Source organism: Pimephales promelas, chromosome 8 (genome assembly GCF_988280905.1).
Source record: "Pimephales promelas chromosome 8, fPimPro1.hap1.1, whole genome shotgun sequence".
NCBI classification, from domain to species: domain Eukaryota; kingdom Metazoa; phylum Chordata; class Actinopteri; order Cypriniformes; family Leuciscidae; genus Pimephales; species Pimephales promelas.
In genome coordinates this window covers 34,466,533-34,490,982 of record NC_142776.1, presented here as the reverse complement: position 1 = coordinate 34,490,982, position 24,450 = coordinate 34,466,533, and the positions used below count along the sequence as shown (strand labels likewise).

The window sequence follows — 24,450 nt, the reverse complement described above, 5'->3', positions numbered from 1 at the left end:
TTGGTTTAAATTTTTTAATAAACATTATGGCAAAGAAGACTTTGATCACTGAGACAGAGACTACTGAGGAAACCAGATGAAACCATAAGATATTCTGATTTATGCTAGTAGTCCGTGATGCTGTGAATTGAAATGACAAATTGAGTGATGTAAGACTACACGATTAAAAGTTTGGAAATGTTGTACCTGGTTTAAATGGCATTCAGTTGAGCAATACATTCTGAACCTCTTTTAATTTGTAGTTATGTAATTAATCTATTAATTAAATTCTTTGTTGTGTTTGTGGCACAACCAGATAGTCAGAAAAGAATATATATGTATATATATAACAGACACTTTGTGAAAACTTGTGTTGCCTAGGTTGTTTTTGGTGTAAACACGGTGTACACAAACGACAGCTTCCTATCATGTGATCTCTGAAAGTTTTCATCCTCATGTCCTTTTTTTAGGGATTCTTTTAATATTAAACTTTAGGGCCTATCCACATCTGAAATACTTTATAAGTTTATATGAATGTAGTCAGTAATAATAGATTGTCTTTTAAACTAGTAAATATTGATGATGGACACCAGATCAGAGCTGTCGGAACAGTGTAATGATTTACTCTGGTTCGCCCTCACTGACCTCTCTTCTTCTCTCTCACTATTTGTTCTGTAGGCGAGTTATCCTGCTTGGGAGGACTTTGTCACCAAAGGCGCTAAGCTGCAATCTCAGTTAAGGTAAGAACAGGCCTCCTGCATTACACACTTCCTTGAATGCGGAATAATTATGATCATCTTGTTTCGAAAGCAGGAAATGTTCTTGATTATTACACCATTCAGGAAGGATTTGTCACCCAGTGTAATAAAAAATGTTTGAGGAAAAATGTATTTTAAAGGATCCGAAGAGGCAGTGTTAAATAAAGAATGGGACTTTAGTTTACTTAAAGGAATAAAGAGATTATTTAGAAGTAGAGTAGAGAAATTTAAATGCAGACAATTAGGAAAATGAGGATGTATAGTTCATTCAATTGATTGTACTGTCTTAAAAATCATTAGGAATTGCCATTTGCAACCTTTTTTGCTTCCATAATGTGATGTGTTTCTAAGTGAAAATACAACAGGATTTAATTTAATCTGTCGTGAATTGATTTTATCTAGAAAAGTGGGTGTTGCATAATAGAATGGAGCCTAATGTTTGGAAAAGTAAAAAAGTAAGGGCAGCGATTACAGGTGGGCAATATACCGCTAGACACGATTTACCTTGTAGAAATTTGTAAACCAGTAGAGATTTTAGACTGTCTTCTCTGTCGCGGTTATGCGTCACGTGATATTTCCATACTGCGCATCATGAAAGTTTATCGCTTACATGCGTTTTTAGGTATTGCCGTATAGAAACAAGTGATTTTAAACCCTTGGCGTGCAATACTCATTTCAACTCAAAATTGTTTTTGAGAGATGCACACACATGAAGCTGATTCTCATGCAGCGCGTGAGTACTGAACGGAGTTATAACGGTCAAATACACACAAAGACGGTCAAAATGCCCATCCTCATGAAAAGACATTTATATCTTTGATGAACGTAAACAGTTGAGAAAGAAAGTGCATGTGTTTCAGTATATTAGATCAGTGTATTCACTCTTAAAGTGACAGCAGCCTAATAAACCTTCAGCTATTCATTTTAATCCAACAACAAAAGACAAAGAAATCACTCACTGCTTCTAACTGGTCCTAAGTCATGTCTAATTTTCACAATCCATTTTTCGTCCAAAGTTTTGTTGACTTAATGATCGACACCAATGTACCCACTGAACAGACTGCATTATTCCTTGTAGATTTGCGGCAGATTAAATTTAGCATCTATCCTGACAAATGTGAAAAAGAGTCGAAATTATCTTTTAGTTTAGCCCTGGTTCCAGTTTTCCAGCACGTCCCCTCTGCTTGACCTCTCTGTTCTCTCCCTGGAGAGTAAACAGGGTAATGACCCTCCCAAAGGTCCACTCCATTCCTACAGATAAACATCAAACACGCTCCACTCACACACACCATTACCATTGCCAGCTCCTCCGTCTGGACTGCCAAGAGCTGATCAGGGACTGTTTTTTCGAAGTTTCTCATGACTTTGGGCATTGTTAGTGTTTTTGTAAACAGAGTGTTGGGTAATATTTACCCATTGCAGTATATCAGTAGTTGAACAACATCTCCATATATGCAAATATAGATACTAGACAATCTGGTTTAGTAATGGCTGCTTTAAATCTTAATCCAAACCAACTGCTGCCTGGTAGGTGTAGTTGTGCTGAGCAGCTTTTAAAGTGCCATTGAAAAACATTTCAAAATTTGGCATGTTTTTGAGATAAAAATGAATTAATTCAGACGGTGACTGAGATGCACCTATTCTAAGATAAACCGGTTTTGGTTTATTGTTGTGTACCATCTGTAGATTATTTATTAGTCTGGTAACACTTTACAATAAGGTTCATTAGTTAACATTAGTTAACTACAAAGGTTAGCATGAACTAATAATGAACAGCACTTATTAATCTTTGTAAATGTTTTATTTGTATTAACTAACATCAACGAAGATTAACAAATACAGTAACAAATGTATTTCTCATGGTTAGTTCATGTTAGTTAATACATTAAATAATGGACCTTATTGTAAAGTGTTACCATTAGTCTCATTTAAAGGCATACAATTCTTGAAGAAAGTTTGGCGTATTAATAAGTTAATTGTTATTCAAGAAAAAGTGTATATAATTCAATATAATAATATTTAAAGGTACTGTAAAAGTTTACCATTGCACCATTTTTATTAGTTATTTCATCAAAGAAATCCAAAATAATCAAAGAAAAAACTTGTGTGAGTAGATGACTAGTCATCCAGCGACTTTGACATGTGTCTGTTAACAACTTTGCACATAGTTAATCCAACCAGGATATAGATTCAGTACTATTAGTCTAATAATGCTCTTCAAATGGTAATATATTGGGCATCCATACCATTAACCCAACTTCTATTCCTAGAACCAGAATTAAAGAGATGCGAGTCCACCTATCAGGCACAAAAGCGTGCAGGACTTGGGGGGCCGCTGTGGGGGAGTTGGGGGAATTGCTGAAAGGCTGTACTTTGTAGTTCGTATCACCTGATACCACAGAGCTTTCTCTGATAAGCTGAGATCTCTCTCTTCAGAATGAAGGCTCTGAATGGATCCTACAATGGCACCATTGACCCTGTCAGTATGTGCCCGTGTCCCCTCCGATGAACACGCTGAACACTTTCGTGGCTCCGACCGTTTTCCATCTTCTGACCAGGGAGAAAGCTATAGATGTTTTTCACTGTCTAATCAAACGATTAAGTATTTGTGAGCTTGCATACAGAAGGGAATTTGTCTAATGTCAAATCAAGTAGGATTGAGAAATAAAGACCACTTTGTTTTATGGCCACAGGAAAGGGTGTGCAATATCACAATTTTAGATTGTGAATAATGAATACAAATTAGGGCTGGGATGGATAAACGATCTATTGATTATTTTTCCGATGCATCTAACGATTAATTTTCCCTGCCCTATTCGAATTTGATTCGATTACCTCCCCATTAATTGACTAATAGCAATGAAATAGCTGAATGAAAAAAACATGAACTCGTTAATATTGCAATATATGTTTATTGCTCTTAAAATTCCAAAATAAAAGACTATACAAGTGCAAATAGCAATAAAACCTTGAAGCCTTGAAAACACATAGGCCTAGCTTACTGAAATAAAGTGCTATCTGTCACGACACATTAAATAACCACAAAATAGTAGGCCTATTTATGGTTTCATTTTCTTTGGCTGATCAAATTTGAAAGTTGAGGCTTTATTAAATGTTACCTTCTTGGTCCTGTCTGTCAGCGTGTTGTCAGTGTCATCAATGTATTTTCCACAACATTAATAACTGTAAACAGCATGCTTGCGCTTAGAGTTCGTGTGAATTGCACGTATAAAATGAACAACCTCGATCCATCCGGAAACGCCACATAGGTCGCTGCATTTCACTGCGCTTCGTGACATTTCTTCCTTTTGTGCGAAGAAGCCGTTTGCCGTTTGCAGATGTGTTAAAAAATAAAAAACTTTGTTTTTGGTCGATGCGCATTTTTTGCGTCGTAATCGATGTGGTCGAAGCGTTGTCCCAGCCCTAATAAAAATGTCTCCACGATCTGTTCTTGAAGAAAGGTTGTAGTATCATACTACAGTGCACCTTCTATCAGTTACAGTTCTGGCGCTGGCGTCACAAAATTTAGTTAAACACATTTATTTTATTTACATACTTTTAAGTTTGTAGCTGATTGGTCTGTGTTGATTGGACATAGGGGTGTAACAATATATCGTGCCACAATATATCGCAATACAAAAATGCAACAATACGTATCGTGGATAGTGACTATGTATCGTGGATAGTCCCCTCAACATAAAAATGACTGTGTGAGAAAAAAAAAATTAAGTTTTCAGAGTTTTAGTGTCAATACTACATTAAACTACTATATATAATGTTGATTATAATGTATTATAATGCAATGGGGGAATACTTGTGGGCCCTGATAATGCCAAATATCTGATGTTCCCAGTTAAAAGTGTCTAAATTATTTTAAATATATCTAGCCTAATGAAAGAGTGCAAGCATATTGATCTAAAATAACTCTGTATTTTCAGCTTCAGAATCATGAAAATTGTTATTTTCCTTGGGTTACAAGCACCAAGTCCAAGCCTATTCATTTAAACCCACAATATAAAATCAAATCAACAGTACATTTTTTATTAACCTTTTACCGTATGTCTTGGAGTATCGCAATAATATCGTATCGTGATATGTATCGAATCTTGACATGAGGGTATCGTTACACCCCTAATTGGACGTATAGCTTCAACACTTCTTGTGTAGACTGATTTGTGTTAGAACTGCTTTTGTTTTTGATGATAGTTTGATAATGCTTTCAGCTAATAGTACACTCTAAACAAAAATGGTGCTTTATAGCACTAAAAGTGGTTCATTGGCTTGTAATCATAGGGGAACCACTTATCTTTATCAAATGGTGCTATGTAGAACCATAAGAGGTGCAATAGAGCACCTTAACCACCCCAGAGAACCACTGAAGAACCGCTGAAGAACCAAACTGGGCTTAACAGGTTCTTTAAATGGTAGTGGTGCTATATAGCACCATGACCACCGCAAAGAACCCCTGAAGAACCGCTGAAGAACCTTTTTTTAGAGTGTATGAATTTTGTACTTTCAATTACTCTCATTGAAGCTTTTTGACATATTTATCTAAACCCTTTTTGCAAACTCCCACAGTTTTCTCTCACCATTAGTGCAGAAAAAGTATGCAGATTGTTTTGAAGTGTGTTGCACTTTAGTTATCAGCATCCTCAGGTATTTAAACGTCATTCATCCAGAGTATTGCGGTCTGCTGTGCTGTTAATGTTGGCTTCTGCATCTCTCCTGGTGCAAGCTCCAAAAAACTGTCAGTGGAAATATTTCTCATGATATAGCGACTGTTACCAAGAACCCAGTCAAAGCCACTTTGCTCGTGGATTTTTCCTACTAACAAACTCATTCTTTTTTCTGTCATTCAGGACAACAATCATCGTCACTAGCTCATTCCTGGACGCTTTCCAGAAAGTGGCTGACATTGCAACTGGAACACGAGGTAAGATGAGATCTTTACCTTCTCTGTGTCTCTCTCTCTCTCTCTTGTCTCACCCCACAAACAGGCTGCCTCTCCAGTGATCGTAATGAGGAAAGCAGGCAAGTCGTACTTCACAGGAAAGGTTATTCATCAGAAACATGAAGCATTGACTCGGAACACCTCACGATTCGTCCAAATGTCTTCTCCTTTTTTAAGGCAAATGTGTGCTGTATGCCTTGCCACCAAAGTGAGAAGACATGTGTTTTATAGCATCCTGAATGATAGTACTCCTGGTGATGTGCATAAAACGGAGAAATAAATCCTCACCAACCCTCTGGTATTTGACAGTGCATATTGCTTATGTGTTTGGTACCCGTTTTGAGCAGTATGTCAAATGCTATTTACCAATCATAAGCTTTGAGACTAAGCTAAGATATGAAAGATGATGCATGTGGTACTATTAGTGTTAAAACACTTTTTCCTATCCCAGTTTCAAGCGCAGAGACGGCTAGAAGTGAGCCATTCGTAGACCGACTCCCGTGAGAAGTGTAAACACTGTAGTGATAGCAAAACATTGATGTGTTTGTTGGAAGCTGACTCAGCCAATGACATGAGCGGGGAGGGTGGGACTATCTGTTTGAGTGACCAATGACAGACAGAAGTTTGTTTTGGTGTTTTTACAATTTTGATGAAATACTATAAGCTCAAATTTTTTATCAAAGTCATTTCACTTTTATCATTTCAACATCATGTGTTTGATAACTTATCTTGAGCGAGATTGAAGGAATCATGTTTTCCCTTTGAAAATCACTGTTTCACAGTCAAAACTGTTTCTAGTGTATTATATATATATATACACTTTATATCTCTTTGAAATGTGTAGTTTGTTTATTTGAATTTTGTGAGGTCTCATCTTTGGGGTCCTGAAATCAGCGGTGTACAATCCTCTCACCCTAGGCAACAAATGTTCAACCTTTATTGACACAGAACCAAAAGAAAGTCATCATGGTATTGTTCTGTGCTCAAACAATTGGAGGAAGGCATGACTGTCTCATAATGGCCAGGATTGGGTTACATGGCTCCACTCCTTGTTAAGGTGACCTGTTGGTTTCTGTAGTATTTACGCTGTGTGTTTGTGCTCCTCGTTCTTGTGATTTAGCCCTGACTCTGTTTATCTTGCTGATAGTCCAAGAATTTTACCTTGGTCTTGTGTTTCTAAATGCTGAATGGTACAACGTGTCTTAAGTTGTTTGTTTCAGTTTATTTAATGAATTTAATCAATGTAGCCTTGGGTGGCAAGTATGCTTCCATTACTTTTTTTTTTTTCCCCGTCTTCACCCTTCCTTTTATCTCCCAATGTGCATAAACTTCATTTTAGACTTGTATGCTTAGTGTTGTTTAGGTGATATACTCCATTTTCCTTGTTCTAACTAGTCTACAAAGAAAATTGCCGACCATAGTAAATAATTTGTGAGTTGTTTTGTTTGAATAGAGGAAACCTGATGCTTGTTCTTCCTAATGCACTGGTCCACAGCTGAATCAGCCAATGGCAAAGCTGTGTTGTATAGCAGTTGCATTAAATAGCTTTCTGTTTCCAACTTTCTACTTGGACAAATACAATAGAAACCGCATTTGACATCACCTTTGAAACTTGTTCCGAAGTCCACAACAGTGACATCACGTGAACGTTGAGGTATAACCAAGCATGTCAGCCCTCTTAAGTTTTGGAACTGAGCTGTAGTATTACAGGTTCTGAATTTTGTTTCAATCGCATATGCAAATATTTTTTTTATACCCTAAGAGAATTCGAAGTCTTGAGTTGACATGCCAGAAAAGGGAAGTGAAGGTGCATTTAAATATTTTCCTGCTTATGTTGCCAGTGCCACCACACCTTCTCACGAACAAGCCGTCATGACTCAAGCCTGCTGTGTCATGCCTTCTGATGGATTTACTTGGAAAATGGTTACATGAAATTCAGTTGTTGTCATAATTCAACTGAATGTCCGTGTTTGCTAGGAATGGCTGTGTTGAGGATTTTAGGCGATGCTTTTTTTGTTGTCGTTCTCACAGCAGATAAGAATAGTGCATGTGTTTGGGTTGGAGTTTATGTTTGATTAGGAAGTTGGCATTGACGTGAATGGCATCTCTTTCAGTCTGAAGAGATTGCTGTGCATTTTACATTCTTCAGATAGTTGTCGGCTATGTGACGGGTTTATTCTTTGTGTAGTCACTTTTACTGTTCTCTTTACTGATGAATTGCTGCATTGTGAGAATTTAATGTCATTGATAAATTGTTTGCAGTAATTCAATAGGTGATGGTTCAAATATATTTAATATAGATATAACAAACAAGCCAATGTCAAGATAACTACACTTGCAACATTTAGCACAATGTGCTGGCTTATATTAGTTTTTGACTTGTACACTGAAGACATTTTTTATTTTATCTTCATCTTAAAAATCATAGCCTAAATTTTTATTTGAACTTGTTGATGTTTTTTTTTTTTTTTATCAATTCAAACATAATGTGAAGGTTCCAATATTTAAGCCTGTGAGGTATTTAATGTTGAATTTTGTTGTAATACTAAAATACTGTCTGCAGCTCGCATGGCACAAATGGGAATATACTTGTTACTCCACTGGCATCAGCAAAACTATCGCACATTGAATGTAGCTTGATGAATCATAGCCTTGAACATGCAGCCGTCCACAACCTAACCATAAGCTTACTCTTCAGCACAATGGTAACCACAAAATCTTCAATATATTAGAAACTCTTTTAAATGTCAAACATAACTGAACATTAAGCAAGTATTTTCTTTCACTCAAAAACACACAAAATAACACTTATTTCAACATTTACTTTCCTGATCCGGCCATATTCAAAGCATGCTGGGAACTAACAATCAGTCACCCAGTTTCAGTTAATGCAACAAAAAATATTGATGTAATCCGATCACAAATGGATTAAGTGAACTTCAATTTGAACTCAATGAAATTAAGGTAGGAGTAGGACTAAATGTATTGCAATCGTGTTGCTTTAGCTCATTTTGATTTAAGTAATTTGAACAAACAGCAAAATAATCGTTTTTATTATAGGGCATGAACACGTACTCCCTGTTGTCTGATTTTTACCAGGACTTTTCAGTCTCACTATTGATTATGTTGACAAGCATATCAGCTGCTGACCCACTCACATCCCCTAAACGTGATCAATCGACCTATCGATCACAGCTGAGACAGCTTTACTCAAACAACCCATCTGCTCAAGGTTTCTTTCATTGGATAAAATAGCTCTTGAAAACACTTAATTTTGTATATGCATTACATTTGTGTTAATCACATTTACATTACATTGCATTATTTGGAATCTCCAATATTGGGTAATACATTTTTTCTGCCTATTACGTGGCTCACTTTCTTGATTTCGATTGGTCAATTACAACATTCTTAGGACAAACATATTTGTGCAATGTCCAGGTCACCCTGTTGATCTTTATTTTGCAATAATGACTAGCTGTCTGGACATTTTCCCTTCAATCTATCAATCAATCCATGTCTAAGATCAATGATGTTAATGAATAATAACGACTAGACCAGATCTCCAGCATAACCTTGTCTCCACTTTCTTTCATCCAAAACATCTGCCCATGTGGTAGCCAAAAGACAGGATGAGAACCACCCAAACCTCCATCTTTCTAATCCATGCATTCATCTATCCCATACTTATTGGTTCACTTGCATTCATTCATAGATTTTTTTCCCTGTTCTCTCTTGCTTTTTATTGGATGTTCAGACCAGAACTCCCCTGCATGCTCTTCTTCAGCAGTTCTCTTTATCTGAAAGGGTCTGATCAGTTAGTGATTCTGATTTTACTTCCATCTATAACATAACAGATGAGGAGAGACACTACCCTGCTCCCTTGTTTTCTCTCTGACCGTCCTTTTTTTTACAGCACTTTTAAGGCAGCTTCTCAGAGGATTGCTACTGACCTAAATGTGCAGCTCATGAATTTGTGCCTTAGTGAATAGAACATAGATATCAAAGCAGGACATTCTAGTGCTCACTTCTAAGGAAAATTCTTCCTGTTCTCTTACTTAAAGGAGAACTCCGGCGAACAATGAACCTTTGGTCTAATAAAACATCGGTACCTAGTCAATCGTTCTCTGAGATTTGTTTTCATGATAATCGAATGTAAAGAGTTTTATCTCTAAAAACTGTTTAGCGTATAATGCTAGTAATGGGGGCATTGACTAAGTAAAAAGAAATCGCTAGTTTATACCACTAACAAGGCTCAAAATAGCCCCACACTAACGCAGTAACATAATGAGGCTCCATACATGTAAAACGAAGCATTGAGAACTGTGTAAGTGTACAGACCGTTTAATAAGAAGATACTTTGTAAAGACAGTTCACTTCGTGTATACAGACAGGAGCCATCTTAAAAAATAGTCTCGATAAGTCGATCCCCGAACGCCGTTCATACAGTTCAGAAGTTCGTTGAACTTCATACAGTTCAGATCACTCAGCACGGCCTTCGTGGTTTGACTTATCGAGACTATTTTTTAAGATGGCTCCTGTCTGTGAACGCGAAGTGAACTGTCTTCATAAAGTATCTTCTTATTAAACGGTCTGTACACTTACAAAGTCCTCAATGCTTCGTTTTGCATGTATGGAGCCTCATTATGTTACTGCGTTAGTGTGGGGCTATTTTGAGCCTTGTTAGTGGTATAAACTAGCGATTTCTTTTTACGTAGTCAATGCCCCCATTACTAGCATTATACGCTAAACAGTTTTTAGAGATAAAACTCTTTACATTCGATTATCATGAAAACAAATCTCAGAGAACGGTTGACTATGTACCGATGTTTTATTAGACCAAAGGTTCATTGTTCGCCGGAGTTCTCCTTTAACATTACATTTCAGCTCTTGTTCTTACAGCCCACTGATGATATAATCAAATGTCCGGTAGCTGCTCTTCACGAGGTACTGCATGTGGAAAGATCCTTGAACAGCTGTGTTAAGACAAAAAGGGGAAGAGCAGATGTACGATTAATATATGGAGGTATAGTTGGAGTCGTCAAAAACACTGTTGCACCGTCACTGGCTGCCTGGGCTGCCGTTTTGGTCCCGCACCTGTTTTGGACTGTGCCTGGTTCACAGCTGCCACACTTTCACAAAGGGGCCACACCAGCCCCAGTTGTCTGTAAAATGTGTGCACGCGTTTGGATCCCCCACTGACCCTCAAACGTCAGACCCCACTGCAAACATTCCAGATACAGGAAAAAGCTGGATCGGCATGCATGTGTTTGTGGGGAATTAACCCACTGAGAGAGCTGACCCTCACTACCCCCCCTCACTATCCCATATGAGAGTGATTGAGCATGCGGTGAACAGCTGTGAATCCTAATGACCCTTTCACGTAAAAACTATGCATGCATGCCATACAGCATTGTTCGTAAACTCAATTCTATCTGACCTATTTTACTCGTCATAAACTAGATGCATGTAGATTTGGTGTGTCCTAAACCTCAGTGTCTAAAGCAGGACTTCCCAATTTTTTCTGCTGAACCCTTTAAAGGGATAGTTCACCCAAAAATACTTCACCCTCACCCTCATTATGTCATTCCTATGTTTTCCTTCTTCTCGGGAACACAAAAGGAGATATTTCTAGCGAGGCTTGAGGCTGTAAAGTTTCAAAATGGAGGCAAAAGCAATTGAATGTTTGGGGTCAGTACATTTTTTCTTAAAAATAGATTTTATTGAGCATGAAATTGATCAAATGTGACAGTAAAAACATTCATAATGTTACAAATGATTTGTATTTCAAATCAGCTTATTAGAATGATTTCTGAAGGATCATGTGACACTGAAGACTGGAGTAATGATGCGGAAAATGCCTTCACAGGAATAAGCCAATATTTGCCGATATTACTGTTTTTAATGTATTTTTTTATCAAATGAACTTGGTGAGCGTAAGAGGCCCCAAGCTTTTGAACAAAAGTATCAAATAAAAGACTTTTAACCATTATGACTGGATAATATATTCAGTGAGTTGAACATTTGAGAATTGTGTAGAAACATTCAGAGTGGTTTTGTGAACTGGGTTGACTGAAAAGTTATATTCTGTAAATGATGTCAAAATTTACATTTTTATGTTAACTATCCTTTTATGTAGGCTAATATCTTATACAGAGGATATTTCTAGTTTTCTTTCCTAAATTGCTCCTTCCTGTGATTCAATTTTCTTAATAAATCACATTGACGGATGAATGGGCTTTACCTTTAGCAGTGATTCTCCTTGCTACTGTATTTATTTTCGTTAAATGTTATGGTACGTTCATTGTTGAAAAGGCCTGCATAAGCTTGCCTTGTGGTCATAAGGTTGGTGACATGAAGTGGATAAGTTCCCTTGGGGCTGTTTTTTAAAGCAGATAGATTTTAAAAGAACAAAAACAGTTAAGTCTCTTCTCTCAGCGAACTCGTGACTGGTTTCCACAGAGGTAGATGTTACATAATTGGTTGGCACACCCAATGTTTTATCTAAAGTGAAACTGCCTCTGGCGTTTTAGAGATTCATGTAATATTTTCAGTGTGATTGAAGAAGTACAGTATGACACGAGTGTTCAGTTTAACACTAGCTTGCATCCTTATGATTTATCCTACTAATTTTACTCTATGCAAATGCCTTATGCCGAGTTCACACTGCATGACTTTACAAAAGAAAGAATCACAGACAACTTCTGTCTGGTCAGCAAACTCACAACCAAACACATGCGAGAAGTGATGAGGAAATACACACACAAGAAGTGATGAGGAAATAACACAAAATCTGAAATTGTTAATAAAAACGATAGCCTGCAAGAAGATTGCGATTCAAATGTCTGTGCGAAAAACGATTATGCCGGAGGAAATGGTTGGGGAGACAAGGGGAGCAAGGATTGTGTGTTCTGCAAAAAGAGTTGGGGGTAAATAATAATTTTGCTGCTGGTCAAGCAAATGTTTGTGCTTTGTTTCTGTTTGGTATAATTGTAAATGTGTCTATTAAAATACTGATATTGTGTCCCGAACATCCCGCTGTCCTGTATCTTGCTCTCTCATTGGCTGACGGTCATCGACGTCGTAGTTTTGGCGCATCCAGCTTTTTTTTTGCTTTTTTTTTTACAAAAGCACAGTGCATTATTGTTATTTAGACCCTTTACAGTTACAAATGATGGATTACTCTTAAAAAAAAAAATGTGATTAACTGACTAATAAATTTTTGGTCGACTAAGCCTCTTCTCGCCGACTAAAGTTTAGTCGACTATAGGGCCCGGCTATGATTTCCGCGGGCGGAATTGCGGAATTGGCCAAGTAACGCGGAATCTAGTGTTAACGTGGAATTTCTTGGAATTTTACATATTTGGTTTGAAATTCTGTTTTTGTTTGGGAGAAGAACGTATGATCGGGGGAAGCAAGTCGGGCGACACGACCCCCCACCTCGTCATTTCAGCTTCAATGACGAAATCAAAACAATGAAAGCATGGCGAAGCGGCTCTCCTTTCGTCGCCAAAAAGTTAAGAAACTCAACTCTATAAGCCGTCAGTGCCGAGCCGAGCAGTTCGCACGTGACTTATGCAGTGTTTCCCACACATAGACTAATTCGCCGCCACATACTGCGTTTCGTTTAACACTAATTAAGTGTTAAACAGCAGCGTGTTCTTTCAGTTGTATTTCCCCACTCTCCCTACGTCTCTCACACACACACACAAGGCGCCGGACTGGACAAAAGCGAAGCGAACACCGTGAGCGACACTGGGCGAGAGAGAGAGAAAGACAGAGTGTGACTTTATTTAAAATTATATAAATTAATGTAATTTATATTACTGGACAGTTTAAAGCTCATAACCATATTTTGTTGTTACTTGAAGAGTGCAGTGTTATGTTTGTCCTGAAAAGGCTACTGAGTAAATGTAGTCTGTATTACCTCAATAAATTTAAGGTCATTCCTAATTTATTTGTATTTTTTAGTACATTTTAATCATTAACTTTAAAAGTACACTCTTTTTACAACTAAAATAACATTTAAGGGTAAAAAAAACTAATTCCCAAAATTTAAAATGGAAATTGAATAAAATGGAATTTGGGAAAAAATAAAACGGATTTCATAGGGCCCTATGACTATTAGGGGGCAGCCCTAGCTCTTAGTCAAAGTCTATCTGCAGGAGACTAGGTACAGGCCAGCAGGAGATGGAAACTTAGAGATAAGCAAAAAAACCATGAACACTGAGTCATGGGTTCTTGAAAGGAGTGTCACACAACAGGAATGTAAAAAAAAAAAAAAAAAACGTTTCCGTTCCAGTCTTTTTGTAGCACGTTTTTGTGACTTTTTCTAAATATATTAATAAAAAGGAAGGCGTCTGAATCATAAGCAGGCGTTGAATGTGGAGTCTGTGCTGTGGAGAGAGTCAGTGGGAGAAGTGAGTAGGTGTGAACAGTGACGGACTTTGTAACACGGACACACTGGATGCTTTTGTGCGGGCTGGGCATGAGTGGGCACCGGCTAAACTAGTGTTTAAGGAACGAAGGAAAGAGTGTGAAGTTTATTTTGGACTGTCCATAGAGCGGCAGAGAGGGAGTATAGACACGAGGATGGGATGACTGTACGGTCATGTTTAGAGAAAAAAATTTGTGAGATCTTTGACTCATGTTTTTCTAAACACCATGTCATTAAGTCAGATGCAATAAAGCAGGAACTAAAAAACAACATTTTCCATGTTAATTAGAGGTTTGGTTTGAAATTTATTTGTAACATCTGTGGCACTGAATCTAATCGGATTATGTGAAACCATGCAAGTCGGTTATGATCTTAGGCTGTGATGTTTGTCCAAAAGTCATGTGGACCACTTTTGTACACTTCTTGTTTTTATAGATGCGTGTTAAACCAACCCCAGATGTTATGCAATCTATGCCCACAGATCATCTGCTTACTGAGGAATTTCTTGAGGGATACTTTGTTCATGTCGCTCCTCACAACGACGTCCATGAAGAAAAACGTTTTATTTAGATTTGCTTTACTCAGTGCCATAGGGCCCATTGGTCGCATTAACCGAATGTTTTCGATCATTCACTGAATTTTCTTTGCAGTGACGGAAAAGTCTAAAGGTCTTCTGTCATTTTGACAGGTTACACTGAGGGTGGGGATGCACCGATATGAAAATTTTGGCCGATACGATAACCGATAATTCTTTATATTTGAAAGCCGATAACCGATATATCGGCCGATAAACTTAAATCCCAATTTTTTATCTCATTTTTAAAAGCCTGATTACAAAAACAAAAGTCTCACAATTAAATCCATGTCCTTGTTATAGTGTTGTATAGCCGATATGACAGATTTGCGCTGCACATGTTGTACCGAACCGTATTTTCATTTTTTTTTTGAAGAGATTTCAATCATATTTCAAGAAATTCAAAAACAAACAGTGCTCAACAAGTGTCTCAGCTGAAGGGAATAATACATTATTTATCGGCTTTAATATATCGGCCACATTTTCTTACCAGGCCGATAACGATAACATCAAAAATGAACATATATCGGCCGATACCGATATGCTGGCCGATATATTGTGCATCCCTAACTGAGGGTGATCTATTGTAACTTCTAACTGTAATTCCCACCCCTGTACAGTTGGTGGCGAGTGCCCAAATTAATCTCAGTGCGTGACATCTTAGTCCAACCAGTGGCTTTAGTCACCTCAACATACAATTGCGAAGATGTCACGGCAGCTAAGTGTGAAAAGTTTCTTCAAATAGCCAAATTGATGTGCTCTTGTTGATAAGAGGTGAAGAAAGAGGGGCTGATGCGGCGAAGGATGTTCTCTTCATAAATAAATACATTACCCGGCCGGACTAAATGCATAATCTTGCCCCATATGCTTGTTCTGTACGTTCACTGTTAAAAATGAAAATGTTAACGAAAACAAAAGCCGTTGAATGTCAAATCATTCAAATATAACAATTAAAATGAATGGTAATAGATGATAACATAACTTTTACGACCCTGTACGATGAGAAAGTCTAACGCAACGCCGCATAGGGTGTTTGTTCTGCAGACGTTTTGAACTCACATGACCCAGTGATCATTTGGAATGCAAACTGCCTAGAGCTTTTATCTAGTTTGAGGCTTGTGGCTAAGTGTGGTCTCAATGACTCACGTGGAGAAAGGAACCAAGTGGTACAAACCCAACCCTGTGATCCAGCGGAGAACATCCTCTTTCCATACTTGCTTTTTAAACAAGAATCACAAGTCTGTATATAAGATCTTGTGGCCAAGAAGCTGATGCGGCTTGAAATAAGTGATTGTTGTACCCAGTGAGTGACTGTAGCTTTTGTAAGTAAAGTTTAAAAATAGTGTTTCTTTATTTTCTTTAAAGGTTTAGATCACCCAAAAATGGCTGTATGCAATGACAACGTCCAGTAACCACAGACAGAAGGTCCAAATAGGGCATTCAGGCACCGTAAAACTAGTCTAAATGAATTCTATAGAATTTGCTCTGACTTATGAGCTATATAACAACAAACTAAAATTACACTACCATATATATATACACACTAAAAAAATGCTGGGTTGTTTCAACTCAAATTTGGGTCAAAAATGGACAAACCCAAATGTTGGGTTAAAAATGTAATTTAAAATTTTAACCTAACTTCAACTTTCACTTTCAACTGTAATTTTTTTAAATTACATTTTTAACCCAACATTTGGGTTTGTCCATATTTGACCCAATTTTTTTTTTAGAGTGTGTGTATGTGTGTATATATATATATATATATATATATATATATATATATATATATATATATATATATATATATATATATATATATATATATTTATATGAAAAGTCCCTTATTCTTAGCAAGCCTGCATTTATTTGTTCAAAAATAATGTAAAACAGGAACATTTTGAAAAATTATTAGCTTTTTCTGTTTGACTATTTTAAAATGTCAGTTATTCCTGTCCATAATTTACTCCAGTCTTCAGAGTCACACGACCATTCAGAAATCTTTCTAATATGCTGGTTTGCTGCTCATGAAAAAATTCTTACCATGTTAAAATCCTGATTTTTGTTTTTGATAAATAGAAAAAGAACATTTATTTGGAAAAAAAAAAACCTTCACTGTCACTATTGATCATTTGCATCCTTGCTGAATAAAAGTATTAATTTCTTTAAAAAAAAAAAACTGACCCCAAACTTTTGAACAGAAATGTATTTCTTTAGCATGCATGTAATTTTGGCATTTAAGCTGGTTATTAATATGAATGTAAGACCATTTATTTGAAGGTCATCATATTAATGCTGGTTTTAAATGCTAAATGGTTATGCTAAAAAATAATCTAATACGATTTCCACCTAACAGAGGCACCATATGAAGTTTGAGTGTGCCAGCCTTCCTACAATGGAATCTTGCTCTCAGAACAAAAGCGACCTTTGAGTGTTCTTTAAGTGTTTTGCTCAGTTGGAGAGACTTTCCAGCTCTCAGCTAGCTGATATGGTGGTATGTGTTTAAAACCCTCCTGCCAACCATCCCTAGTTTTTTTTCTTTCAGATTTGTTAAAAGATAGTGCACATAGGTAAGAAGAGTCTGTTCTACAACCCTAGAGCTCACGTGGAAAGAGTTTGACAAATTTTAGACGAAACGTGGTTTGCACATTTAGATCAAAACTAACTTTAGCTAAACAATAACTTTATTCTAGAGCTGCTGTAAAGCCAAAACAATCTCTTGTGACGTTAATCTCCTATTCTCGCTGTAAAGCTGCTTTTTAACAGTCCATATTGTTAAAAGCGCTTTATAAATGAAGGTGACTTTGTGCTATATATTAAGGAAGGATAACGCAAACAATGCCTAAAGGTCAGGAAGGACTTGGGACGCCTTGGTATGCTGTGACAGATCATTTAAAGTCAGCTTTGGGATGCAGTTTGTCCCCCAGACGTGGTTTACGAGAGTGTCCCGACCTTGGTTGGGAATGGAAGCCACTGACCGTTTCCTTTGGAAACACGCTGGCCCCCAGTGAAATGACCTGTGACCGCACTGTCTCGGGCTTCAACTATTTTTGGTTTGAATTTGAACACAGCACAGAAAACAGTAGTCACATTCGGAAAGGTTTCACGACACTTAAGCGAAATTAATTATGTGGTATGATGTCACTAGGAAAATAGTTTGACTATAGGGCTTTGTTTTAGGTTCTCGGTGGGGAAAATTGCACATTGCATGCTATAGATCAGTTCAGCTGCTGTTTCTTGGGTAAGAATGGTGCGCATTGAGTTTTGCGTGCATCTGTGAGTGTTTGTGTGCATGCTTCCTTGAAGAGATTTGCAATTCATTATCCCCCTGAAGGGCACACATGACCAGAATGAAGCTGAATTGGCAGCACTTCAGTCCACTGGTCCCTGAAGTCCACGCAGGACGGCTGGCCATTCTGCTGACGTTGCCTCTAGCTGATCTGCTACAGGGTCAGCCTTCGTTGACACGGATGCCTTATATAGACAAGAGCTTTCCCCTGTATTGCACCTTCATCTGACGTCACATGATTCTAAACTTGGTGCTAAAGAGGGAGGAATGCATCTCTGAATGTGATTTCTACCAGAATTTCTTACTAATACATAAGATGGGTTTTATTGCTAAACTTTTTGAAGTTCTTGTGCTGAATGTAGATATTTTCCCTCTCAAGCAGATCGAATAAGATTTAGACTAGCTAATTGATTCCATCCCTGTAGAGAATATTTCATTGTTTGCCTGCATATATTTACCCTTTCCTGACATTTTAAAGGCTGTTTACACATCATGTTTTTGTAATAAAATCGTGTACGTGTCTTTTGTGACAATGCAATGCCTATGAAATCCCTTCTTTTTTATTCATTATTATTATTTATTTATTTTTGATTTTTCACATAGAAGTTACATTTATTTTATATAATAATTATGTGATTATACATTTTATTAACAAGTTGCAGTACAAAAATGCATTGATTTGATGCAAACAGGCCTTAACACTGCTAAAAAAAAAGTGCACAATTGTGTATGAGAATTGCACTTAATGGATTCACGCAGTGATGCTAATCAGATTTGCTTGCAAAATAAAACCTGCTTCATTAAGACGCTCTTAATATTTCACTTCCTCATGTGGGGTCATTAAGGTTCAGCAGTTTTTCAAGGAGACCAGCTGGGAGTGTAGACCTCTGGTGTTCGCTCACTGATGCCTGTACAATGAAATAGTCTGTGAACCCTATAAGGAGAGGCATATAATGTTTTATTACTGTATGTGGATGATATTCTGATGCAATGTTGTGATCAACTACACTGTAAAAAAATACTGTTGGTTTAACTTAAAAAACATAAGTAAGCTGGTTGCCTTAAAATTTTAAGTTCATTGAAATGGAAAAATTGAGTTAATACAATGAAGGAAATTGATTTAATCATCAGAAACTCAAAATTTTGTTATCTGAACTACATAAATTATCTAAGTTGATTTGACAAAAGAAAAAATGTTGTGATTACAAATCAAGATTTTTTTTTTTTTACAGTGTAGATATTGTACTGCGGAAAGATTGTGGGAGCGAGCTCTCATTGCAAATGTTTCCCCTGAAAGCTCTTGATCTTCAGATGAATTTGGTTGAACATCAGTGTAATCAATGCTTTAATGTTTTATAGTTTACCCTGATCTGACCTGCAGCATGCAATGATTTTTATTTTTAATTCTCTTTAATAGTCTTCTGTCTCTGTATCCAATCATCAAATGGACAATTTTTACTCTTACAAATGGAAGTTAATACTTTTAGTCCGTGTCTTCAGCATGAGCATTGCGTTTTTTTAAATTATTTTAAATGTTGTTTATCATTATAATTATGCTACAGGAAAACACATTTGTTTTATTATTTTTATACTGACTTGCAGAACTTTAGCCATCTCTAGTGTGTCCGTCACTGTGTATGTGTGAGTGTGATCAAGGTGTGCTGTGTCTGTGTGAATGGTCGTCTTTGTCCACAGAATGGCCTCTTTTAAGCATCATATCACAGACAGCAGTGAGTGCTTGTTAACTAAGGTTTCATTCTTCTGGCCTCTCTCTCTATCTGAATGAATATATTGTGACTGACCCGCGGTCAGAAAACTCAATAGAGAATCTGAGATTGAAACGGAGCGCTGTGAATGCTGGCCCAATGCGCTTTCTGTCCTCTTTAGCTCTCTTCATTCAGCCAGCTTACAGTGCAGGGGAATTAAATTGTGGCTAAGCAAAAGCTTTTCCATTGAGGAAAAAGTGGAAAAGTTTATTGCTCTTGAGCAAACACGATTTTGACCGTTTAAGGTGATGAGGCCGCCAGCTAGGTGTGCGTTACTGAGCGTGTTGTTCTTCTGAGGTGGTGTGCAAAGGCTTGGCTTTGTGTTGAGTTATGAACTCTTTTCTAACGGCACAAGCGAGTGGAAAGTATTCGAGGGCTGACGGAAACGTACCGGCTCTCCGTCAGTGATAAAGACCGTCTTTGTGTGATTAAGAGGTTTAATGGGGATCGTACATCATATTGGCTAGAAAAGTGAGTTGTATTAGAGACACAGATCTGAGTGCTTGAATGTTTTAATATGGTTTCAGAAAGACTAGATTTGATTCTTGTTTGGTGTTTATATTTAAATGCACATTTTATCTATAATTTATGAATAATTCATTATTTTTTAATATTATATATAATTGATATTTTAGCAAAATAAAACAAGTAAACAATAAATTATATATAATATATAGGTTACAGATATTTATCCAAAAATATAATTTTAGTGCAATGGTATTTTTAAATTGTCCTATGGTTATACCACATGGTATATGAATTAGTAATAATTTAATATTTTTATATGTTAAATAACCCTTGCATTACCATCTGATACCACTGTAAATCTACTGAATGGATTTTGAAGTATTAGACTTTTTTTCTTTTAGCCTAATTCTAACTGCAATAATGCATGATTTTGATAGCAACCTGGCCTTATTAGTGCATCATAAAATTATTGTGCAAGTAAAATTTGGTGTATATCTGACTGAGTAACTTTGGTTTTATAATGGGAACAGAAATCACAAACAAGCTTCTTGCTCAGCCCAAATATGCTACCTTCTTAATCTCCATCATTTTGCCCCCAGATGTATTTCACAGAAGAGAGGGAACTGCAATTTATGGGTAAAAGACAGGATTTGGAAACAGTTTGGAGCTAGATTCGAACCTACAGATCTTAATGAATGTGTCAGAACATGTGCGTTAACCGCTAGGCCACAACTCCATCTCAACTGGTTTAAAAAGGTGAATGCAGTTGTTTGGTAATGTTTTGAATACATAGCCACAAAAGATAGATTAATCTAATTCAGACAAAAAACAAGCGGTTCATTTAATTGAACTCTCCATATTGTGGTTTCCACCAAGCATAACAGTTGCTTTAATAAAGTGGCTGGAAAATTGGCATGGAGGTGAAGTTTTTCCCCAAGAATATACAGAATGGTGTAATCAGCTTGATCTGTTACACTTATAAGGAATTAAAAAAGGGAAGAACAAATTTCAAGCTGTTTTTGAATTGGGAACGGTCTGCCTGACTTTAAAAGGGGTTTATTCCCAAACACCTGTAATTACAGAGTTAGAGAACTGTTGTTATAAAGTTTTGAGCTCCCTTTATTCAACACCGGGTGATTGACATCAGAGACATCTGAAAACGTTGAATGTCTCAACTCAACGAATCCCCAGCAGGTAACGTGTTGAGATCTTGCGTGTGAAATGTAATGCAGTAATGCGGCTCATTGAGCGTTAGCCCGAGGCTTCAGGGTGTGACGTGACGTCCCACCTCCTCAGAGTGAGTTGACAGCAAAACATCAGCAGAGACCAGTTTGTGGCAGTGAAGATCATGCTCACAGCAAAAGAAAGACCAGTGAGGTGCATGATATGACATGTCTAGTCGAACTCCTGCTGGAGGAACAGAGAGCACACATTTGCTGCCCCTGGCTATAGACCAGGGATATGCTTACCAAGAAGTACAGTGACAGGTGTAGTTTTATGAAGAACTTCGTTGGGGGAAAAAAAAAGAACCTTATTAAGAATTTACTTTAGTTGTATGATTATAGAATTAACTTCAGTAATAGTAACGTATTTAATTTTAATGGGGAAATGGAGGGTGTCTCAGTGTAAATTTGGGCGAATGTGAATGCTCTTTTAACTTGGATTATGCATGCAATGTTCACTTTACTTTTGCATTATTGTTTGTTAGAGTGTTGTCACCATACTTGAATTTCCAACTTCAATATGGTACCTTGAAATATATCGATATCCAATACCATTTTCGAAACCATGGAGAAAACTGCCATGTATACTGCTTATACTATACATAAGAATTTTCACCGGAAAATGTCATCTGAACAAGTAGCATCCACTTTTGTTCTGGTTCTGACATTGCAGTAAATCGCGCTGATTAAACCTAACCTAACAATCGCTTATCCTTGTTTTCGCATGGGTCCGTTTTCAGTCTCTTTTTTTTCTGTAGACACTCCAAAGTCTTTTGTATTTTAAAGCGGGTGAACCTGTTGAACCTTTCTGGATCCGCCATCAAATTGATCAGTTTAATTATATTAAGTTCTGTGAGAAGGCTATAAATCTCCACCTCCAACATCCTCACACATAATATAGCCGACTAGCCGAGACGCTTCGTTGTGTACAAATGTGACGTAATTACTCAATATAGCCAACTAGCTGAGACTCTTCTTTGTGTACAGATGTGACGTAATAATTCAAAATAGCCGACTAGCCGAGACTCTTCTTTATGTGCACAGATGTGACGTAATGATTCAATATAGCCGACTAGCCGAGACTCCTTCTTTATGTGCACAGATGTGACGTAATGATTCAATATAGCCTACTAGCCGAGACTCTTCTTTATGTGCACAGATGTGACTTAATGACTCAATATAGGCTACTAGCCGAGACTCTTCTTTATGTGCACAGATGTGACGTAATGATTCAATATAGCCTACTAGCCGAGACTCTTCTTTATGTGTACAGATGTGACGTAATGATTCAATATAGCCTACTAGCCGAGACTCTTCTTTATGTGCACAGATGTGACTTAATGACTCAATATAGGCTACTAGCCGAGACTCTTCTTTATGTGTACAGATGTGACGTAATGACTCAATATAGCCTACTAGCCGAGACTCTTCTTTATGTGTACAGATGTGACGTAATGATTCAATATAGCCTACTAGCCGAGACTCTTCTTTATGTGCACAGATGTGACTTAATGACTCAATATAGGCTACTAGCCGAGACTCTTCTTTATGTGCACAGATGTGACGTAATGACTCAATATAGCCTACTAGCCGAGACTCTTCTTTATGTGTACAGATGTGACGTAATGACTCAATATAGCCTACTAGCCGAGACTCTTCTTTATGTGTACAGATGTGACGTAATGACTCAATATAGCCTACTAGCCGAGACTCTTCTTTATGGGTACAGATGTGACGTAATGACTCAATATAGCCTACTAGGCGAGACTCTTCTTTATGTGTACTGATGTGACGTAATGACTCAATATAGCCCACTAGCCGAGACTCTTCTTTATGTGTACAGATGTGACGTAATGACTCAATATAGGCCACTAGCCGAGACTCTTCTTTATGTGTACTGATGTGACGTAATGACTCAATATAGCCCACTAGCTGAGACTCTTCTTTATGTGCACAGATGTGACGTAATGACTCAATATAGCCTACTAGCCGACCGAGACTCTTCTTTATGTGTACTGATGTGACGTATAATGACTCAATATAGCCCACTAGCCGAGACTCTTCTTTATGTGTACAGATGTGACGTAATGACTCCATATAGGCTACTAGCCGAGACTCTTCTTTATGTGTACAGATGTGACGTAATGACTCAATATAGCCCACTAGCTGAGACTCTTCTTTATGTGCACAGATGTGACGTAATGACTCAATATAGCCTACTAGCCGACCGAGACTCTTCTTTATGTGTACTGATGTGACGTAATGACTCAATATAGCCCACTAGCCGAGACTCTTCTTTATGTGCACAGATGTGACGTAATGACTCAATATAGGCTACTAGCCGAGACTCTTCTTTATGTGTACAGATGTGACGTAATGACTCAATATAGGCCACTAGCCGAGACTCTTCTTTTTGTGTACAGATGTGACGTAATGACTCAATATAGCCGACTAGCCGAGACTCTTCTTTATGTGTACAGATGTGACGTAATGACTCAATATAGCCTACTAGCCGAGACTCTTCTTTATGGGTACAGATGTGACGTAATGACTCAATATAGCCTACTAGCCGAGACTCTTTAAGGGTACAGATGTGACGTAATGACTCAATATAGCCTACTAGCCGAGACTCTTCTTTATGTGTACAGATGTGACGTAATGACTCAATATAGCCAACTAGCCGAGACTCTTCTTTATGGGTACAGATGTGACGTAATGACTCAATATAGTCTACTAGCCAAGACTCTTCTTTAGGGGTACAGATGTGCCATAATGACTCAATATAGTCTACTAGCCGAGACTCTTTAAGGGTACAGATGTGACGTAATGACTCAATATAGTCTACTAGCCGAGACTCTTTAAGGGTACAGATGTGACGTAATGACTCAATATAGCCAACTGGCCGAGACTCTTCTTTATGTGTACAGATGTGACGTAATGACTCAATATAGGCCACTAGCCGAGACTCTTCTTTATGTGTACTGATGTGACGTAATGACTCAATATAG

General features: G+C 37.4%; 1 protein-coding gene across 3 annotated transcripts in view; it reads left to right on the top strand.

Annotated features, from left to right (window-relative positions):
• Positions 1-24,450, top strand: part of mtss1 (MTSS I-BAR domain containing 1) — a 57,017-nt gene that overhangs the window by 8,764 nt on the left and 23,803 nt on the right. For all 3 annotated transcript variants that reach the window (XM_039692569.2, XM_039692568.2, XM_039692567.2), the window contains exons 2-3: positions 658-719; positions 5,597-5,670. In XM_039692569.2, coding sequence (XP_039548503.2) covers positions 658-719; positions 5,597-5,670 — 136 coding nt within the window. The remainder of the gene's footprint in view (positions 1-657; positions 720-5,596; positions 5,671-24,450) is intronic.